Genomic DNA, 21,323 nt, shown 5'->3' with positions numbered 1-21,323 from the left:
TACTGTTAGGATGGTTCCTCCCAACGAATTGCTGTGTTCACAGCAAGGCTCCGAAAAGAGTGTTAGCGTCAGTATTTTGGGAAATTATTTCTGACCCTCTCCGTGCAGGTGATTGTAGGTTGGTGAAGGATGAAGAGGACGGCTTCCGACGATGAGGATGGGGGTGCCAAGAAGGCCCCCAGGCTGTCACCGGGGCCGAGTAGGCAGGGCCCCAGTTACTCGATCGAGACGGATCCTTCGGAGGATTCCCCGGAGGATAGCTACGATACGGATCCGTCGGAGGACCCCTCTACGACTCCTCCAGAGCCCCCGATTCCTGGGGCGGAGGATCCCGTGGAGGATGGCTACGACACAGATATCTCAGAGGATCTGGCGATGAGCCCTCCAGAGCTTCTTACCTCCGCGGAGGAGGATAGTGATGAGGCAGGCCTATCGGAGCATTCTTCTGGGATGACTCAGGAGGAGATTTTCAAATATGCGCCAGCTCTTATCGTTAGGGAGAACCCTGATAGCCCGGCCACCTCGGAGAGTGCTATGGATTTCTCCGGTTCTTGGCCTGGGTCGTCAGTGAGCCGGGATTTGACTGATCGTCCGTATCCCTCCGATTCGGATGCGGGTGATAATGGAGACCGGATAGGCAGGGAGCAGACAGATGTGGATGATAGTGGACATACCTCTCACGGCAGCTCCCCAGGTCAGACCCGATATTGATTATTTATAAGTGTATGAGTTTTTAGAATTTTCTATATGTGTATGATATTCGCAAAACGTTGTCCTATGAAGACGACGGAAATTTAAAGGAATTAGAGACCGGGTGACCCAAGGCAAGGGCGACTAAATATCCCCACCGTCCGAGTGATTTTGGAAATCCTGGATGAAGGTAACAGGAAAACACCTCCGATGCCGTTTGAGTTGGGCACGTGTGGTAAGTGTCGACGATGTTATAATTCCTATTTGAAGTCATCAGCCCTGTGTGGCTGCGTTACGACGTGATATGATGTGTATGTGTGTACATATGTGTTGGCCCTGTGAGGCGTGGTTGGTATTTCTGGTGTACAGGTTTCGGATAGTAAGAAATACAGAGGAAACTCTGCCCAAATTTTTCCAGAAATATAGAAGTAAATATGTAGACTAAGTACAAAAGGCCCCGCGATACTTATCGGGCTTTAGTTTTCTTCTGTCGGTGGCCAGAGAACACCTTACGGTGGCATTTCTATCGGATCACATCGACTATTTGGAGGCTTAAATTCGTGGGTTAGTTGTGATCATATGTATATGTGTATGAAAGTGAATGTTGGAAATTCAGAAAGGCGACAAGGTAATGGTACGGCTTAGCCGAGAGTGGGACCCGCTACGAAAAATTTTCGAAAGATTTGCTAAGACCCCGTTTGGCCTAAAATTGCGTGACAAAGGTCGTGCAGGGCAATTGATGGGATTATATCAGCCCTAACGCATCAGAATGCGTGAAAGTTTCGGGGTTAAGCGTGCTCAAGCCAGAGCAATTCTGGGATGGGTGACCCCCTGGGAAGTAATGCAAAGTTTTTCATAAGTGTAAGTATGATTAATGTAAATGAAAATTTGGGGTAACCAAAGGTAAATAGAATGTGTGAGGAATAACTAGTGCCCTTTCGGGAGTCGCGCGGAACGAGGCGGACTATATGGGCAAAAAGAAAAGGGTACAACACCTCTTGGGAAATTGAACGAATTTGAATAACAGCCAGAGATGTTCGCCAGTAAGGTATGAGTAAACGTGTGTATGTGTATATGTATGTGTATGTGTATATGTGTGCATGATTCTCAGTTGGTGCCTATGAGGGCTAAAAGCCGAGCCCGGAAACTGATGTTGTGATAAATAAAAGATAAGCAGTGTGAGTAATTGGAATCTTTGAAGGAGTTGGTACGTAAGACGCAAGGTAAATTGTGTGACGACTTGGTGAGTGAGTTTGCAAATAAAGGGAATCATCATGAATTATTGAAGCCTTAATATGAATGATTTGATCCTAAATTGACAATCTATCTCTGGTGCTTCTGCACTTCCGATTCCGATGAGGCTCTGCCTAGTACGCCTCTGTGATTCTGAGTTCGACTATGTATATGTCCGATGAACCTTTTGTGCGTTTGATTCTGAATCCGTTTCTGTCTGGCACACCTCTGTGGGTCTGACTCTGGATATAAATCCGTCTGATATGCTTCGGTGCGTTTGATTTTGACCACGTGTGTGTCTGATACACTTCGGTTTGACTGATCACGACTTTGTATGAAACAATTTTGTATATTCGCTTCTGATTTCGGATCTGTTCGATATGATCCCATACGTCTGATTTCGATTGTGAATCTGTTTATTATATCTTAGTGTGTCTGATTCTGCCTACAAATTCGTTTGATACGCCTTTGTACGTCTGACTCCGATCTCAGATGTGTCTGATATGCTTCTGTACCTTCCATGTTGACTACGAATCCGTCCGCCATAGTTGAGTATGTCTGCCTCCGATTATGAATCCGTCCGGTTTTAGTTCTGAATCTGTTTGGCATGAAGTGTCTGATATGAAGTAAAGAGAGATTACGACGATATGGTAAGGGAACTCAGGAGTGTGACAAGGAAATGATATTGACTATGATGTCTGGAAAGCGTTCGTCCATTACAAGAATATAGTGTGTGGTCCGGTAATCACGTGGGGTATGAGAAAGTGTATTATGAAGGCATTTGAGTCAGTGATGTGAAAATTTGCCCCCTAATGTTGGTAAAGGAGCCATGTCGGAAAAATCAATAAAGGACAACTATCAAGAGAACCCTCCCGGAGTAGTACGACATCTATGAGGTCGATTCAACATTCGAGGACGAATGTTCTTAAGGGGGGGAGAATGTTATGTCCCGTATTTTCGTATAACGGGAAATCAAGAAATAAAGAAGACTTGTGTGTTGAGGAAATATTTTGATTTTGGTGAATATGAATATGTTGGTTATGGAGTTATTAATGTGAAGACGTCGGGGAAGGCCGAGGGTAAATTTGGAACTTCGGAAATTAGTTTCGGGAATTACAAAACGGGACATTTTATGAATTGGGCTAAGAAAATGGAATACAAAAATTGAGGCCCAAAGGAAGTGAAGTGGCCGGCCATTGTGGAGGCCCAAACTCAATTTAAATGGTCATGTGCTATGCACATGACCTCTATGTAATGGATATATACAAAGCCATGAGTTGGAATTTTCAAGATCAAGATCAAAAAAAAAAAAAAATCTCAAGAACACCATTGAAGGTGCTCTCGGCCGAAAAAGAAAGAGAAAGAAAAAAAAAATCGTGGCTTGTTTCTAATCCAATCACCTAGTCTCTTTTGGAATGATTGATGAGTTCGAGGTGCTCTTCGTGGTGGTATAATTAGATTGGCGTAAGGTCGACGTTTGCGGCGAATCGGAATCTTAAGAACAAGGTAAGGTTTTTATGTTTTAATGATATGAAATGGATGTATATGTGTTAGTGATTGAATTGGCATAAAGATTTTGGAATGGTGTTGTGTTTGTGCATGGCGTGTGTGTGCAAAGAGAGTGTGTTTGGCCGTGGGTTTTATAAGGTTTAAGGCATAGGAATTTGATCTTATTTAGCTTGAATGATGTGTTGTTGTGGTCATTATGTTGTAAAGGATTGATTAAGGAATTGAGTTGGTGTTAGAAAATAATTTCGAACGTTATCGGAAAGTGTATACATTCGGTATATTTGTGTATATCATAGTATATTTATGATACTAAAGACCTTAAATAAGACTTATGGTTGATGATGACGAATTTGGAATGAAACGACGCAAGTTAGAACGTTCGTCGTAACTTTTGGTGTTTTGAATAAAAATTGGAAAGTAGTGAACCTTGGGGATGTTTGTATATGGTTTGGAACTTGTTTGTTATGTAATGGAATAATCTTGAATGAATGAATACAATAATGTGGATATGAGTTGAAATTGCGAAGTTTGGAAATAGGATTACCAACTTATGAAATAAGGTGCAATTGTGAAGTTAATGTGTTTGATTGTGATTCGTATTGTGTAATGATGTTTGGGCTGTTGATGTTGTTATATTTTGAGCCGAGCTAAGTCTCGGGGGTGTTAGATTTATAGGGGAAATGCTGCCGAAGTTTCGGTAGCCAAATATAGCCCAAAGACTAAAATGTTAATTCTCATGAATAGTAACTGGTAAAAGTGACCATTTGCAGTTTCTGGACGAAACGGGAATTGCGATTTGAGGAGCGTAAGGCGCCAACCAGGTATGCAAAGCCTACCTCTCATTCTTTTGGCATGTCCTAGACCCACTAGGTAAATTTCAGAATCTCGGGAATAACCCTGCTCTTGGAAATCGAAGTTCAAGTTCGAGCACTATTCACTCAGCGCGATTGAACCCCTTTTTGTCACTTTTGGTTAAAAGAATGTTCGTACCTCCATAACTTGTGCTGTTGTGTCTGAAACCCTTCGAAACTTTCGTAGATGGCTCTATGGAGCCGAAAGTCTGTGATTTGTGTCCGCCGCCTCAATTTGACCCGAGGTGGGCCCGCGAGCCCCGAGGCTCCCCTTATTCGGTTTGTTTGATTCGCTTGTGTCTGTTATGATTCGCAATCTTCTATTTATGACTCAAGGATGTGTTTGAAACTTCCTATGCCATTAATGCATGCTCTGTACTTTGGGATGATGTGAGAATTCCGGAAAAATGACTTATGAACAGTTTTCTTACGAATTTGACAGTTTGGAACTTCGTAACCTTTATATGCCTACTTTTATCAATTCGATTCCTACTCCGAGCCTTCTGGCGTCAGTATCTACCTATATGTAAATGATATGTTGAGTCCGACAAATTATTTTTAATATGCATATGGTTTCGGCACTACTCTGTTCGTGCTGTCTGCTATGACTTCGTTCGTCGGTACCCGGGCCGACTTTGTGATCGTGCGCGCTATAATATATTCGGGAGTTATGATGTGTTACGGTTTCCGAGGCCTCGCCATAGGGCCGGTTACCGTTTATGGAGTTATGATGTGATATGGCATTTGATATGTTCTGATGATATGATGTGTGTGTGATATGATGTGTCTGGAGACTGTACGGAGATTTGAAAACTTCTGGAGTTATGATGTGTTGTGGCACCAGCGTCGGGGGGTGACCACGTTCCTAAACCCTATACATGATTTGATTTGCATTTGTACGTTCGCCTCCCGCACAGGTTTGCTTTGTTTGCGATGTTGGTGTGTTTGTTCTTTCTGACTCCAGCTGTGTTTGTGATTTCTGTACCTTCTGCTTTACATACTCAGTACTTCTCCCGTACTGACCCCCGTTTCTTCGGGGGCTGTGTTTCATGCCCGCAGGTACAGAAGCTCGTTTGGGTGGTCCTCCAGTTTAGGCTACTCATTCTGCTGTGTTGGAAAGCTCCCCTTGATCCGGAGCCTACTTTTGGTACATATCTTTTGTTGTGTCTGTATTCTGTATATTTGGATGAGTGGGTACGGCGGGGCCCTGTCCCGTCCTATGTTCTTATGTTCTGTTTTGTCTAGAGGCCTGTAGTCAGATTTGTGGGTCGTGGGTCCGGTGTGTTTGCATGTGAGTCGGTTTTACGATCTTAAGTGGCCCGTACGCTACTATGGCCAAGTCGGCCTCTGAATTTGTATGTGTGTGTATGCATTTGGGGGCGATGTGCATTCCGCCACCCTTCTGATGTGTGTGTGTGAAATTTGGCGATGTACATTCCGCCTTCCTTCTGATTTGTGATTTGTCTGATCTGTACGGGCGACTGCTTAGGATAAGTGTTCGGTAGATGTCTGATTACGATGATGAGTTCGAATAACGTACGTGGAGTTTGGACGAGCCTGATTACGATGGTCTGGGTGTGAGTTCGTTTGGGGTGTCCCAGAAGGACACCAGTCGCGGCCCACGGGGCTGGGTCGTGACAGCTACTCCCTCGCAGCCACTCCTATTCGTCCAGCAGCAGAGGAGCATGAAAGGGCCCCAGCCCCTTCCCCTATTGCTCCAGATCAGGACCTAGGAGATGCAGTCCAGTTGCTGACGCAGTTAGTTGCCGCTCAGGCTCAGCGGCACAGTGCGGGTCCAGGTGATAGGGCGACGAGTGCCCGAACTCGTGATTTCATGAGCTTGAACCCTCCAGAATTTTTCGGGTCAAAACCGGATGAAGACCCGCAGAGCTTTATTGATTAGGTGTTGAGGACACTGATAATAATTCATGCTTCTGATACTGAGTCCGTGGAGTTGGCTTTTTATAGACTCCGAGATGTATATGTTTTATGGTACAACAATTAGATTTCTTCAAGAGGGGAAAAAGCACCTCCCCCAAAGTGGCAAGAGTTTGTGGATGCTTTTATTTGTCATTATTTGCCACCTGAGGTCCGTCGGGCTCGCGCTGATAAATTCTTGAACCTCAAGCAAGGGAGTATGAGTGCTCGGGAATATAGTCTCCGGTTTAATTCACTGGTTAGATATGATCCGGCCATGGTAGTGGACATGGGAGATCGAGTTCATCGGTCCGTGAGTGGCTTAGGGCCACATTTATTTAAAGATTGTTTGACAGCTTCACTCCTGGAACGAATGAACATCTCGCGTATTCAAGCACATGCCCAGAATCTAGAAGAGCAACAACAACCGCATAGGGGTGAGCGAGATGTTGATAGAGGACATGGTAAGAGGGTCAGATCGGCCGGTACTAGTGGTGAATATAGAGGGGGTCAGAGACCACAGCATCCCAGACATTCAGGCCAGTCTGCAGCTAGTGCACCTCTTCGGTTCGCGGGTAGAAGATTTGACCGCCCTATTTATTCTGGACAGGGCCAAAGTTTGAGATTTTTAGGCCCCCAGTTCGGAGGTGATTCCAGTCAGAGGAGGCCACCGGTGCCACGGTGCAGCCAGTGCGGTAAGCTACATTCGGGTCAGTGTCGTCGAGGTTCGGATGCCTGCTATGCTTGCGGCCAGATTAGGCACATGATACGTGATTGCCCCTCGGTGAGTGGCAGAGGTGGAGCCCAACCCACAGGTTCAGTAGCAGGTTCTTCGTCGTCCGTGCGCCCTGTAGGGCAGACTTCCCAGGTTTCAGTGGGCCGTGGCAGGGGCAGAGGAGGAGCCTCTAGTTCGAGCGGTCCCCAGAACTGTATTTATGCATTGGCCGGATGACAGGATCTGGAGACCTCCCCCGATGTTATTACAAGTTTATTGACAGTATCTTCTAATGATGTTTATGCACTGATTGATTCGGGTTCTACCTTGTCATATATTACTCCTTATATTGCTGGTCGTATTGGAATAAAATCCGAGTCAATCAAACCTTTTGAGGTATTTACTCCAATTGGTGATTCTGTGATAGCCAGACAAATGTATAAAGATTGTATGATTGTAGTGTGTGGTTGAAACACCGCAGCTAATTTAATTGAACTGGAAATGCTGGATTTCGATGCTATTATGGGTATGGATTGGCTGGCTTCCTGTTATGCCAATGTAGATTGTAGAGCCAAAGTGGTTCGATTCTAATTTCCGGGAGAACCAGTCCTAGAGTGGAAAGGTAATACTGCATCTCCAAGAGGCAGATTTATTTCCTATCTCAAAGCAAGGAAGACGATCGCTAAAGGCTATATCTATCACTTAGTTCGGGTCCATGACACTGAAGCAAAACCGCCGGTTCTTCAATCTGTCCCGGTAGTAAACGAGTTTCCAGATGTGTTTCCGGATGAGCTTCCAGGTCTTCCTCCGGAGCGAGAGATTGAATTTACTATCGATGTATTGCCAGATACTGAGCCAATAGCTATCCCACCCTACAGAATGGCTCCTGCAGAATTGAAAGAGCTAAAAGCACAATTAAAGGATTTGCTCGAGAAGGGATTTATTAGACTCAGTTCATCGCCATGGGGAGCACCTGTCTCATTTGTAAGAAAGAAATATGGGTCCTTGCGGATGTGTATCGATTATAGGCAGCAGAACATGGTGACGATAAAGAACAAATATTCGCTCCCAAGGATCGATGATTTATTTGATCAATTGCAAGGAGCCAAGTGGTTTTCAAAGATAGATCTGAGGTCAGGATACCACTAAGTGAGGGTCAAAGAAGAAGATATTCTGAAGACGGCTTTCAGAACTAGATATGGTCATTATGAATTTCGGGTGATGTCGTTTGGCTTGACTAACGCCCCAACAGTGTTTATGAACTTGATGAATGATGTGTTCAGGCCTTTTCTAGATTTATTCATAATTGTGTTCATCGATGACATCCTGGTATATTCCAAGTCAGAGGCAGAGCATGCAGACCATTTGCGTACGGTCCTTGGTATTCTTCGAGCTCGAAAATTATATGCTAACTTTTCAAAATGTGAGTTCTGGTTGAACTCTGTAACTTTTTTGGGCCATATCATCTCAGTTGACGGTATTCGAGTCGATATTCAAAAGATTGAGGCTGTGAAGACTTGGCCGAGGCCTACAACGCCCACAGAAGTCCGCAGCTTTCTGGGATTAGCAGGTTACTACAGAAGATTTGTGGAAGGGTTTTCCTCTATTTGAGCACCGTTGACGAAGATAACGCAGAAAGCCGCCAAATTTCAGTAGATCGATGCTTGTGAACGCAGCTTCCAGGAGCTGAAAGACAGGTTGACTTCAGCCCCAGTCCTGACACTTCCAGAAGGATCAAAAGGTTATGTGGTGTATTGTGATGCCTCCAGTGTCGGGTTAGGTTGTGTACTGATGCAGCACGGTAAGGTTATCGCTTATGCTTCCAGGCAACTGCGGAAACACGAGAAGAATTATCCGACCCATGACCTTGAATTAGTTGCAGTTATTCATGCTCTAAAGATATGGAGGCATTATTTGTACGGTGTTCATGTAGATATCTATACAGATCACAAAAGCCTCCAATATATTTTCAAGCAAAAGGAATTGAATCTGCGACAGAGACAATGGTTAGAGCTATTGAAGTACTACGATGCAAATATTCTATACCATCCTGGAAAAGCGAATGTAGTAGTTGATGCTCTTAGCCGCAAATCCATGAGTAGTCGGTGTGATGTCCCACCAGAAAAAAAGGAATTAGCCTGTGAGCTCCACCAGCTAGCCAGTCTAGGAGTTCGCCTAATGGATTCAGGCAATGCAGGAGTTACTGTTCGTAACCCAACTATTTTATCCCTAGATACGGAAGTGAAAAAGCGCCAATATGAAGATCCCAAATTGAGATATTATAGAGATACACTTCCCCAAAAGGAGAATTCACCATTTGATATTTCTGCAGGTAGGATTCTCAGGTATCGAGGCAGGCTATGAGTTCCGGATGTTGCGGGATTACGCCGTAAGATTCTGGAAGAAGCCCATTACTCTCGTCATTCCGTTCACCCAGGAGCGACAAAGATGTACCATGATATCAAATTAATGTATTTGTGGGAAGGAATGAAAAGAGATATAGCGGAGTTTGTGGCTCAATGTCCAAATTGTCAACAAGTGAAAATTGAACACCAAAAACCAGCAGGGCTTTTGCAAGAAATGGAAATTCCAACCTGGAAATGATAAGCGATCAATATGGATTTCGTGGTAGGCTTACCTCGTTCTAGGCGCAAGTATGACTCCATCTGGGTGATTGTTGACAGACTCACGAAATTAGTACATTTTCTGCCAGTCCGATCTACATATTCAGCGGAGGACTATGCCAGATTGTATCTTAAAGAGATAGTGCGACTTCATGGCATTCCGGTAGATAGTGCGACTTCATGGCATTCCGTTATCTATCATTACTGACAGAGGAGCACAATTCACAACCAAATTCCGGAAGTCTTTTCAAGAGGAAATGACCTGGGAAGTAGAAGAAGCGATGAAGTCCAAGTATCCGCAGTTATTTCCACCCCTAAAGGAGACTCAAGGTGAAACGCCAGTGTTCCCAGGTATGAAATGATTTTCTTTATCGTTTTGGGTCGTGTGTGGCCATTGTTCTTATGGTTGACGTTGTAGCCCTGTGTAGCAATGTTATTTTGGAGTGCTGTGACAGGATGGTAGTGCCAAATTACAGGAGAAATTCTGGAGAAATTTTTGCAGAATTCCTGAGAACTCAACATTCGAGGACGAATGTCTTTAAGGGGGGGGGGGGGGGGGGGGGGAGTGTTACACCTCGGAAATTCTATGTCGTTGAGTCGAAGATAGACTAGCGCAAGCTTAAGACGAACATGAAGCTCTCACGACTATAAAAGGGTATTCGATGACCTTAAAGTATATACGATAAGATTTTTAGGTTATATGACTTGGTGAAACTAAGTTCGTCAAAGGGAGCGAAGTATAAGTCGCGTCTGGGGAAGATTTCATAATTATCGAGCTAACGAGTATCTAGCAAGATTTTGAGGATGAGTTATGAGGTTCTTTAGACCGTTAATGAAGCATTAAACAAGTTCCAAGAAGGTGTCACGAGGATTGGAGGTCAAACGAAACGACGAGGACAAATCCGAAAAAGTTGTGGATTGTACGGTCATATATACGGACCGTATAACTTATACGGCCCTGTATACTTAACCGCAGAACCCTTCCAGTGAGGGGTGAGGTTCTGGAGGAAACATACAGTCCATTATACGGATCGTATAATTTATACGGTCCGTATAGTAGACCGTATATTTCGGGTCGGGTCCGAATTTTATTTTCTATATATAAACGACCCTTCTTCTTTATTTCTCATTTTCACTTCTCCAACTTTCTCTAAACCTCTAGAATTCTCTCTATCTCATACTAACACATATCTAAGAGGAAAATTAAGGATCAAACAACAAAAGTTGGTAGAATCAAGGGTGTGGATGCTCCCTAGGGTTGGTAGAAGATAAGAATCTCGTTGGTATTGAAGTTGAGTTTTTCTCAAGAGGAGTAATTCCATCCAAAGATCATTCCTACATAATCAAAGGTGAGTTTATAATTGTTTCATGTTATTGATGGTGTTGAGTAGTTGAAGAATTTGAATTAGGAAAGAAAAATGGAATATGAGCTCAAGTATGTGACTAGTGGTATGTTGAGTTGAAAGATAGCTTGACTCATGATTCGTGGTGTAATATGAGTATAATATTATTACGAATGACACTAATGATATTGAGGAAGTATTATATGAATGATGAACGTGATGTTGCATTGTAGTTATGGTTATGGAGGATTTTGAAAGTGAATGGGGAAGTTGAATAATGTTTAACTCGAAGGAACTTATGTATTATGATATTATGCATGTTGTCGTGATGTTTGGGAGCTGCTTTATTGTATGGAAAAAGTTTCAGAAACAAAGGAAATGCTACCCAAATTGTCATTAGCCCTAGCCGCTTTAGTTTAAGCTTAAGTATACTTCCGATGATCTAATTTTAGTACGAACCCTTTTGTATGTAGAATTGTGAGCTCGGAAGGAAAGCGCCTAGTCGATATCGTTAAGGAGACATAAAGGTATGCTAAGGCTAGTCCCCTTCATTCAAAGGTATGCTAAGGCTAGTCCTTGAAGACGAAAGTCAAAGATCTTTAAGAGCTTTTTACGAGATATGTTTTATGATAGTGATGATGATAATTATGCTTTCATGAAACTGATATTTCTATGTTTATGATTTCATTGATGTTATTCTTTGTTGTTGCCTTACCTCAGGATACTAGTTCTTTCAAGGCGAGGCATAGCGATGATGATGTTCCATAATATAATCGAAGGTTCCCGACCTTACGTCACTCCGATGGAGCTATAGCTTTTACTTGAGCTCGCATGCATGCTTGATGTTATGTACATAATGATGATACACCGTGTCTAGTTGGCCGGGCATGACACCACTTCGGTGGGCGGCTTATGGATAATGTTAACACCGTGTCTTTATGGCACGGGCATGACACCACTAGTGGGCGGCGTGAGATGATTAACCCGGATGCGGGAGGCCCGACGCGGGAGGCCCTGACGCAGGCTAATGATGTTATTACAATTTATGTATGTATGAATGATATGTTTTAAACGGCAAAGGCGAGCATGCATGATTCCGCCTCCAGGGGCACGCAGTTTCATTTATCCTTCTTATTATGCTTTCTGTATTTACTTATTATGTTGCTACGCATGCCTTACATACTCGGTACATTGTTCGTACTAACATCCTTTTTCTTTTATGGACGTTGTGTTCATGCCTACAGGTAGACAGGGCGATGACCCAGATTCCTAGGTGTCGGATTAGTGTGCACATGAGCACTTCCCTACTCCGGAGGTGCAGTTTCTGATATGTTCTTTTGTGTACATACTCGGGTATGGCGGGGTCCTGTTCCGTCTTCATGACTTCGGTGCTTCAGTTAGAGGCTCGTAGATATTTGTGTGTGGGTAATAAATGTTATGTGACCCTTATAGTATATTTTGTATATCATTCTTTTGGTGCCGTGAAGGCTTATGTATATATGCACAGGTTTTACTCAGTAGGTTATAATCAATTCGTAGTAAGTGTCATCTTAGAGAGTATACGTGTACAGGTTAGGTATGATGGTAGCAGGATAAGTAGTGCTCGGAAGTTAGCTTCGGGTACCCGTCATGGCCCTCTAGTCGGGTCGTGACAATTTGATACTTTTTCCTTTAAAAATGTAGACTTCGATTTTAACTGGGTCCTATAAATGATGTCATTAAATGTAAGTAGGGATAGTAAAATTAAATAATTTCCAAAAAGAAAAATATTCCTTTTTTTTTTCTCATGACAAACTAATAGTATCTTTTTTGTTTTTTCACCACAAACTAATAGTATCTCTACGAGGGTAAATCGATAACAATTTCAAACAGGTACCTTTGTGGCAAGAAAAAGAAAACAACTTTTGTACTTGTTAGTGTGGGAACTAGGGTGTTCCCGATTTGGTTAAAAATCGATCCAAACCGAAAACCGAAACAAATTGATTAAATAAATCGATATTTACTTGGGTTTGGGTTTAGTTTTAAATTTTTAAAAACCGATAATGTTTGATTTGGTTTTGGTTTTACTAAAAGCAAACCGAAGAAAAAATGGAACGGGCAAATTTAATACATAATTTTATATTATATATATTACTTTTAAAGAATTTATATATTTTTTAGGCAAAACTTTATTTATCTTTAATAAGCTAATGAACTTTATACCTTAAGCCTATTTTAAAAAAAGAAATTCATGAAGTCAAACTCATTTATTCAAAGAAACAACTACCATGAGAATTGAGATTTACCTAGATTCATTTTTTGTATTTCTTATAAACTTTATTCACTTATTTAAAATCATAAATCCTAAGACATTTTCTCCATAATGCAAGAAAATTATAGCTACCACAACAAACGGGTAATAACGAATTATAAGTTGGAAAATGATAGAAAATTTTCTCCTAGTTTTAGGAAAAAAACATGAAAGAGAGAAATGTCGTTAGTTTTCTTAAAAACCAAATAATCGACCCAAACCAATGGATATGTATTATATTGGGTTTGGTTTGGTTTTAATAATTTTAAAAATTGACTAAATTGGTTTGGTTTTAATAATTTTAAAAATCGACTAAATTGGCTTGGTTTTGGTTTTAACCCAAAACCGACCCATGAACACCCACTGGGAACGATAAAGAGGACGAAAGATGTTCTTTAGGCATGAAAAACATCAACTTCACTTCTAAATTATTAAATCATTTAATTTAGGTTCCCTCTCCCTCAAGTTAAAATTAATCGGCTCAAGTATTGTCATCTCCTTCACCATTCAATTTAAATTAGTACTACTTGTTCTTCAAAAGATAAAATTTATGCTGTCACGGTGGCCTACCTAATTCCCAATGGGAGAAGTTGATATCCCGTTTGTCCATACAAATTTTTCATTTTTATTCGAAACAATAATTCAAAACAACATGTAATACATTACACTGATTTTTAGGGAAAAAAATTGAAAATGAATTTCAAATTTGAAAAAGTGATTTTGATAAGTTTTTCAAGTAATATTTTTTTCGCTCACAAAATTTCAACTTGTATTTAAGTTAAATGCATGCATGTCCACATACACTCTCTAAATATCCTTTTTTTACTTTTTTTTTTTTGTTTTCTTTCTGAATTCTACTTTTTAAAAATATCACGTTTTTTATGTTTAAGTGCCTGCATAGTATTTCAACTAAAATGATTGGAAATATTAGCTAAATCCAAAAGGTTTTAGTCAAAGAAGCTTTTGTGATTAACTTCAATAACGTGTGATATTACATGGACCAAGCTTGGTAGATAGTGAAATACATGTGCTGCCACGTGTAATATCGCATTTTTTTTTATTTTTTTTTGAAAAAATTATTTCATTTTCTTCCTTTTTGTTTTCTTTTTAATTCCAAAATATATTGAAAATATCACTTTATATTTAGAAAAATGAAAAGGACTGTTATTGTTATTGTTATTGTTTTTGTATGAACTTGAAAAAGAATTGGAGTTGTTGAGCAGATTCGAAGGTTGTTGAAGTATTGAAGTTGAGATTCAAGTGCTAAACTCATTCTAAATTCTTAGTTGTTGCTGACATTTGAAAATGAAGAAAGAAATTTGAATTCAACATTGTTGAACCTTGAAAAAGCTTGAAGTGCAACAAAATGAGTTTATCGAAATTCTTAGTTGTTGGCCAGATTGATTACTGGGGTTTGGTGATGATGTTGTTGGCCAGATTGATTACTGGGGTTTGGTGATGATGTTGTTGTGAAGTTGTAATTGAAATTTGAGCCTGATTGGTGCGGATATGGCTAAGTTTTTGTGAATTTCGAGACCCAAAATCAAATTTGAAGCTCTTGAAAATGGGTGATAGAATGGGGATGAAGAACCTTTGTATTTTGATGAATAGCTCTTGAGAATCTGCTTTGGGACTCACACATGGCCACTTTGTATAGGTTACAGCCCTTTTCTTAAAGCTCCACTACAAGAAAAAATATATGTGGCAACAAATTTTTTTTTTTTGTCATGTATTGATTATTGTTGCAAAAAGTATTTTTGACAACAAAAAAAAATATTTTGTTGCATGAACTTTTCCCAACGGCTGTTATTGCAACAACGTGCAACAACTTTTTTTTTTGTTGCCAAAAGTACTTTTTGCAACAATAATCAATACTATAGCAACAAAATTAAATTCTTTGACAACAAAAAAATCATTTGCCAACAATAAAACTAAGTTGTTGCCAAATAAAAAACTTTTTGTTGCGATTTCTATTCTTTCTTGTAGTGCTCCTACGCGCTTGAAGGAGGTGTTCTCACGTCCTTGTCCATGTCAACAAATAAGGTGCTAAGAAATACAGGGGAAAAAGTTGTGGGGGGGGGGGGGGGGTAATAGGATCCCGATAAAGATAAAGTGTTTCTGAAACTTCGGATAAAGTTCAGGAAGGTACTTGTGCCTTATTTTACGAATTGTAATAGAATCATTCTTTCCGTCATAAATTTGTGATAGAATTGCGTCAAATCATCATTTTCGTCACAAATTTATAAGTCCAAAATTTTACCACATTGATGAAGTTTGTCATAAAATCGTCAAAAATCGGTTACGAAATTGTGATGAACTAGTCCGTTACAAATATTCTGTTACAATTTCGTATTTCCTAGTAGTGAACTTCGAATCAACCTCTACCTTAATGGATGGATTTCAAGTTCATATTCAAACGCCTACTTAGAATGACTCCTTCCACCCCTTTGTCGATGATCATCCCTTTTCCCCCTCTTTCTTTTCATTGTTTGTATTCTTTTATTCTAGTCTTTTTAAAATCAAAATCAGCAATTACACATGTAGATTTATGCTTGTTCAGGACAAGAGTCTGGTTGAGCGACATCGTACTATTGGAGAGTGGGAAACAAACTCTTGTGCAAGTATATACACGGGGTAATTCAGAATTTAATTTTTAAAGTTTTTAATATTAAACTCATTGTATTTTTAAAATTATGAATTTGAATTTATTATTTATCATAATTTTGATAAACTTTTACAAATAAATGTATTATTCGCGTTGAAATTGCTGGGTTTAGACTTTAGATGAACAAGTGCTTGAACGTTGCATCCGCCCCAGCCCCTCAATGCAAATATACCTTTTGCGTATTAAGCCTTAACAATTACAAACTAAATAAAGCAAACTAAATGCTTTATTAAAGAAAATCTGTTTATACACTTTCAATATGACTGACCAGTAAAGTTAAAGATCTCATTTACAAAACAAGAAGCACCTCATCATCGATGATGTTCTATCTATATACAACAAAATAAAAATATGAATGGATCCTGCGTCATTGTTTTTTTTTTTTTTTTTTTTTAATTTTTAAGTAGACATTGATATTCCAATGTTAGCTGGTTACAACATTGTATGCTACTCCCTCCATCCCATATTACTTGTCTATTTTTTTTTTACACATCCTTTAAGGATTATAAATAAAAGTGTATTTTTATTATATTATTCTTATCTCACTTTAATAAATTGCACTCTAATCAATATTGATTAATTTAAAAAATAATTAATATTAAGGACAAAAGAAAAAAATTAATTAATTTTGTCTTAATTTTATTAATTGTTAAGTGTTTTGGAACGAACATTTTTAATATGGTGGACAACTATACGGGGACGAAAGGAGTAAAATAATTGAAGAGACATCTAGCCGTGAAAGGGTCAAACCCATGTGACAGGCAGCATGTTTTTTTTTTCCGCATCTCGTGACGAGCTAGCTGCATGAAATGAAATGAAATTAAATGTAGTCTCATTTGGCTCAATTAAACTTGGAACAATTATTTTTCTTCATTAATTTAGCAAGAAATGGCGAGTTCTAGGTTTGAATCCCCATACATCACAAAAGCCAGCACATTATCAAATCCTCTAGCTCCACTCAACAAACGGAAAATTTTCCCATTAGATAATTTTTGGAACATTATATTTGATATTTTCTTTTTACTAATAGTAGTTGTTTGTTTTGGTCGCTTATTTCAAGGTCAACTTAAAAATATAACATTTGAAGTTTGAAAAATTAAATTAAATAGGAATTTAAGTGCAATAAATGGTTTTCATTCAACAAATATCAATTATTTTCCAAATGAAATTCACGACCAAACACAATTATAACCTTCAAATACTTTTACGAACAAGAATTGCGGTAGAGTGGTAAGTGCTTCTTTATCCTTAGTCAGCTGTCTTGGGTTCGAATCCTCTAGATATATAATCGCCCAACAAGCCTTTGTTAGGGAGGCGTGAATCCAAATTTAATCAAGCCTTAATACGAGTATCAGATACTGGATAGGAAACAAAAAACTTTGTGATAGTTTTATTTAATTTAAACTTCAACTTCAAACACTCTGTTTTTCCCCCCTCATCAAATTACAACCAAATAAAACGTCATACAAAATCATCCTCTTATTTATAGCTTAATATCTCCTCGTCATAGTGAAGAAGATACGATACTTCTCATCCTATATATTTAAAAACATCCAACTATATCCTTTCTTGGATATATAATCTTCAACCTAATTAAACAACACAATTGAATTTGGACAACATGTCTTTAACAAGAATATCGGTAATACGACGATGAGCTTCATCTGTCAAATGAATTCCATCCCAATGAACATATTGTGCTGGATTCGAACAAGCCTTAATTCCAGCAGCTCCACATACTGTCCCAAAGTTAAAATTATGTCGTCCTCCAGTTCCACAGCATGCACTTAACAACGTATTCTGGGTAAAACCATACGAAGAAGGGCTACGTATAAGTGTCAAAATCGCACCATAGAAATCCCCGTAAACAATGCTAACATTTGGGAATGAGCGTTATAGGTTTGCGATAGCCCTATTTATGTATCGATTGTGATACGAAGCGAAGTCGTTGTAGTTTCTCAAGCAACCCAAATTGTCATAAGCACTTGTATTGTTATAGGGGAATGAGGTGAGGTATAATGGGAGGCATCCTAGAGGGTAAATACCTGCGGGGGCGGATGTAACATATTAGGTCACAGGTTCAATTGAAACAATAACTTTGAACACGTAACATAAATTTATATATAAAAACTCATTAAAATTACGATAAATAGTACTACCTCCATTTCCAATAAGTGGTGTTTTTCTCTTTTCATTTTGTTTTAAAATGAGTGGCGTTTTAGACTTTCAAGAAGGAATTAGTTTTATATTTCTAAAATTATCCTTATTTACATATCAGAGTACTATTACGTAGCTTTTCTTTTTCAAGACATACAATCATAGTAAGCGCAATATTCTACTAGCATATCAAAAGAGTAGTATTCACATTTGATACATGTGTATCATGCCAGCATATCTTCTCCTATTATATTTATACCTATTTATAATGAATTAGCGAGTACCAATATCTAAATTCCTATACCCAATTTCAACTTAAAAGTACTCACTTCATTCACTTTTACTTGTTCTAGTAAAAATATATTTTTACTTTTAATATATCAAGAGAAAATCATATTTTTTCATGTTTTACCTTAGCATTAATTACTTATTTTCTAAATCTCCAAATTGAACAAATAAAAGTTAACTTGGGAGGAAATACAATGTGTTCAATATTAAAAAATTTAAAAGATCTTAGATCCGTCTCTGAATACCTGGAACCAACAGGCGTGTTGCTCCTTGCTGAATCACATCTTTGATGCCTTTCATAATCCCTGCAACAACAAAAGGAACATAGGTCCTAACTTCTGGGATCTGTTTATTCTGGAAGAAACCATTGTAGTAATCATTTCCACCCCATTCTCCCATTATTACAAGAGAGTCTTTGAGATTCCCTCTTGTAGACTGAAGATGTGTTTTGAACGAACTTAGTTGGTTCGACAAAGGCGTGTTCCAGTTGGGCAACCGAATGTTTCGTGCTGCCCAAAAGGAATTGTCAAGTGCTGTAGCACCAGCTACGGCAAAGTTCACCGCTTGGGTGAACGTTGCACCTTTGTCTAAGTAAGCATTGAGTAAAGGGAGTTTGAATGACTGGGAAATAAAGTCAGTAATTACACGGCCGTTCGAGAAACGGCCAGTAGGTTTTCTGAAGAACGTCTCTCCGTAAGGAGAGCGATCGGCTTTGAAGATGATGGAGGCGCCAGGTGTCCGGATGACATTCCCGTTGTCGGCAAGGGAGTCGCCAAGTTGGTATACATATTTAATGTTGCATTTAGTTTGAGCAAATGAAGGAGAGAAGAATAAGGAAGTGCTGAGTAAAAGGAACAAGGAATATTGGGTTAAAGAAAGAAGAGCAGCCATTGAAGAATGTTTCTGGTCCAAACTGGAATTGCTCATGTGCTATTTATAGAATGGTCGGAAAGGTCCTAGCGTTCTCTAGCTGCCCTAAAATATTTATATTATACTTTTCGTTTTTTGAATTAGTTTTTTAAGATTCAAACTACGTGAATTTTGATTAATAGTATTTTTTTATCAAATTGATATAAAAAAAGTTATAATTTATAGTAAGTTTTTATGTATTTTTTAAATAAATAAATTTAGATTTTAAAATAGTGAGTTAATCAAATTCAATTTAATTTTAAAATTTAGTCAAATTGATTCTTAAAAAGCAAAAAATATCATATAAAGTGGGATAGCACTGGTAATAATGAAAAATTGTAATTTGTAATTTAAATTTTAATCTAAAAATATTAAATTAATTTAATTTTAAAAATTAATCAAATTAATTTTTGAAACGTAAAACGTGATAACTGTTTCTGGGATAGAAGCTAGAGAGTAGCAACCACACGCAAAGTGATGGCTTTAGCTGTTCAGTGCCTGGTTGTCACTTTTGTTTCTGTTTCCCACACATTTGTGTTTTTAGTTTTGTTTAATGCCGAAAAAGAATAGTCTCGTTTTAGCTTTTTGACTGGTTGCTCATCAAGTGGCTGAGATTCTACAATGTGGAGTTATGATATCTAAGTTAAAAAACAAAATATCTAGCACTCCTCAGTCCTCTGTCCATATTTACGGAATCCGCGACCTTTTTTGAAAAAAAAAAAAAAAATTGAACCAAATTAGTAAAAATAAAATAAAATACATTAGTAGATTTCACGCACGAATTTCGTACGTGAAAGGACCAAAATGCAAAAATGCAGTTTCGGCCTTTCACGCACGAAATTCATGCGTTAAGGCTCTTCTGTTTTTTTTTTTTTTTTGTGTTACCTTTCAAATCACATTTTTTTTTTCATATTTTGGGCAAAAATTAGTCATGTTTCAAAACCCCAAAATCTTAATATTTTATATAAAACTTAATATCTTTTTTTGCGTATAATAATATCGGCTCATTACATCAAGTCCACCTAAACGTTTTGATCGTCATTTTAGGGGTTCTAAAGTGCCCCGAAGTAAGTTTTGAAACTTGTCATATTTATAGGGTTTTGATTTAAGTGTTTTATTATATTTGAATGTACAAATATAAATATTTGATTTAATAATAATTCATCCAATACGAGAGGTTTATACTAATTAAAAAATAATTCATTCCATTTATTTACAATACTAATTCAAAGCAATACAATAATAAATTACAATAATAATACAATCTTCAAGTTCTAGAGGCTCTATTGCTTCGAGACATGCTTGTACTACCACAGCCTTGTTTCCCACACGAACGCTTGTCATGGCCATATCGCTTACATGGAGAGCACTTGCGAGAATAAGTTCTTTCACTAACATCCATTTGATTGGGTCTACGACTCTGTGAGTTAATGCCCAATTTCCTGATGTAATCCTTGTTAGCAACCATCGAAAACGGCTCGTTTGGCCAATAAGCTTCATTACCAAGTGGGTGGTATTGGCCGGAATATGCTCTAAGGTAACTGTGGACCTTGTATTCCCCCGCCACATAACTTGTTACCGTTTTTCTCATTCTCTCGAAGCATTTGACAGCATGAGAACACGGCATGTGGTACGTTTGCCACTTACCGCAAGTGCATGTTCTTGTTGCCTCATAAACGGTATGCACGTTTCCACCCTTACCTTTGCGATAACCCGTCCTAACTTCATACACATGTTGAATTGGCTCATACTCGGTCATTTGGTGATGCTCACTTTTTTTTCTATAATGCTCCATATTTTTGAAGGGCTTTGGCATTCATGTCCCGCCGTCGGCTAATATCGCTCTAGCTTGCCTTGTCCTAACAACAAATCGCTCCACAACCTGCTTGAAAGTCATTCTCACTTGACCACTCAAAATGTCTCCATAAGAACTAAAGTCCCCATAAGTGTTACCATGAATAGGCTAGACTTGAGGGACTTCTTCTCAAGGTATCTTTTCAACATACATCTCAAGAACATTAATGAATACTAAATCACGATATTCTTCCGGCGATCCCAAATAATCACTCAAAGATTCATCATCGTTGATATTGTGCATGCCATAACGCACTAAACCGTTTGATATTGTTTGT

At 38.9% G+C, this 21,323-nt stretch overlaps 1 protein-coding gene across 2 annotated transcripts; it reads right to left on the bottom strand.

Annotated features, from left to right (window-relative positions):
- Positions 1 to 17,202: 17,202 nt before the first annotated feature.
- Positions 17,203 to 19,224, bottom strand: LOC132636247 (acetylajmalan esterase-like). Of its 2 annotated transcripts, none has more exons than XM_060352995.1 (2): positions 18,528 to 19,224; positions 17,203 to 17,882 (listed from the first exon to the last, which is right to left on the bottom strand). In XM_060352995.1, the coding sequence occupies exons 1-2, from the start codon at positions 19,207 to 19,209 to the stop codon at positions 17,731 to 17,733; spliced, it is 834 nt and encodes a 277-aa protein (XP_060208978.1). In that variant the 5' UTR covers positions 19,210 to 19,224; the 3' UTR covers positions 17,203 to 17,730. The 2 variants fall into 2 exon arrangements, with proteins under 2 accessions (XP_060208978.1, XP_060208979.1); XM_060352996.1 differs by having other exon boundaries at positions 17,203 to 17,637.
- Positions 19,225 to 21,323: the final 2,099 nt, after the last annotated feature.

Source organism: Lycium barbarum, chromosome 4, assembly GCF_019175385.1.
Source record: "Lycium barbarum isolate Lr01 chromosome 4, ASM1917538v2, whole genome shotgun sequence".
Lineage (NCBI taxonomy): Eukaryota > Viridiplantae > Streptophyta > Magnoliopsida > Solanales > Solanaceae > Lycium > Lycium barbarum.
This window is presented reverse-complemented; position numbering and strand designations above follow the sequence as displayed.

Coding starts and splice junctions, on each gene's coding strand:
- LOC132636247 (XM_060352995.1), bottom strand. CDS start 19,209: ATGAGCAATTCCAGTTTGGACCAGAAACATTCTTCAATGGCTGCTCTT. Junction 17,883..18,527: donor AACACGCCTGTTGGTTCCAG/GTATTCAGAGAC, acceptor CCGCCCCCGCAG/GTATTTACCCTCTAGGATGC.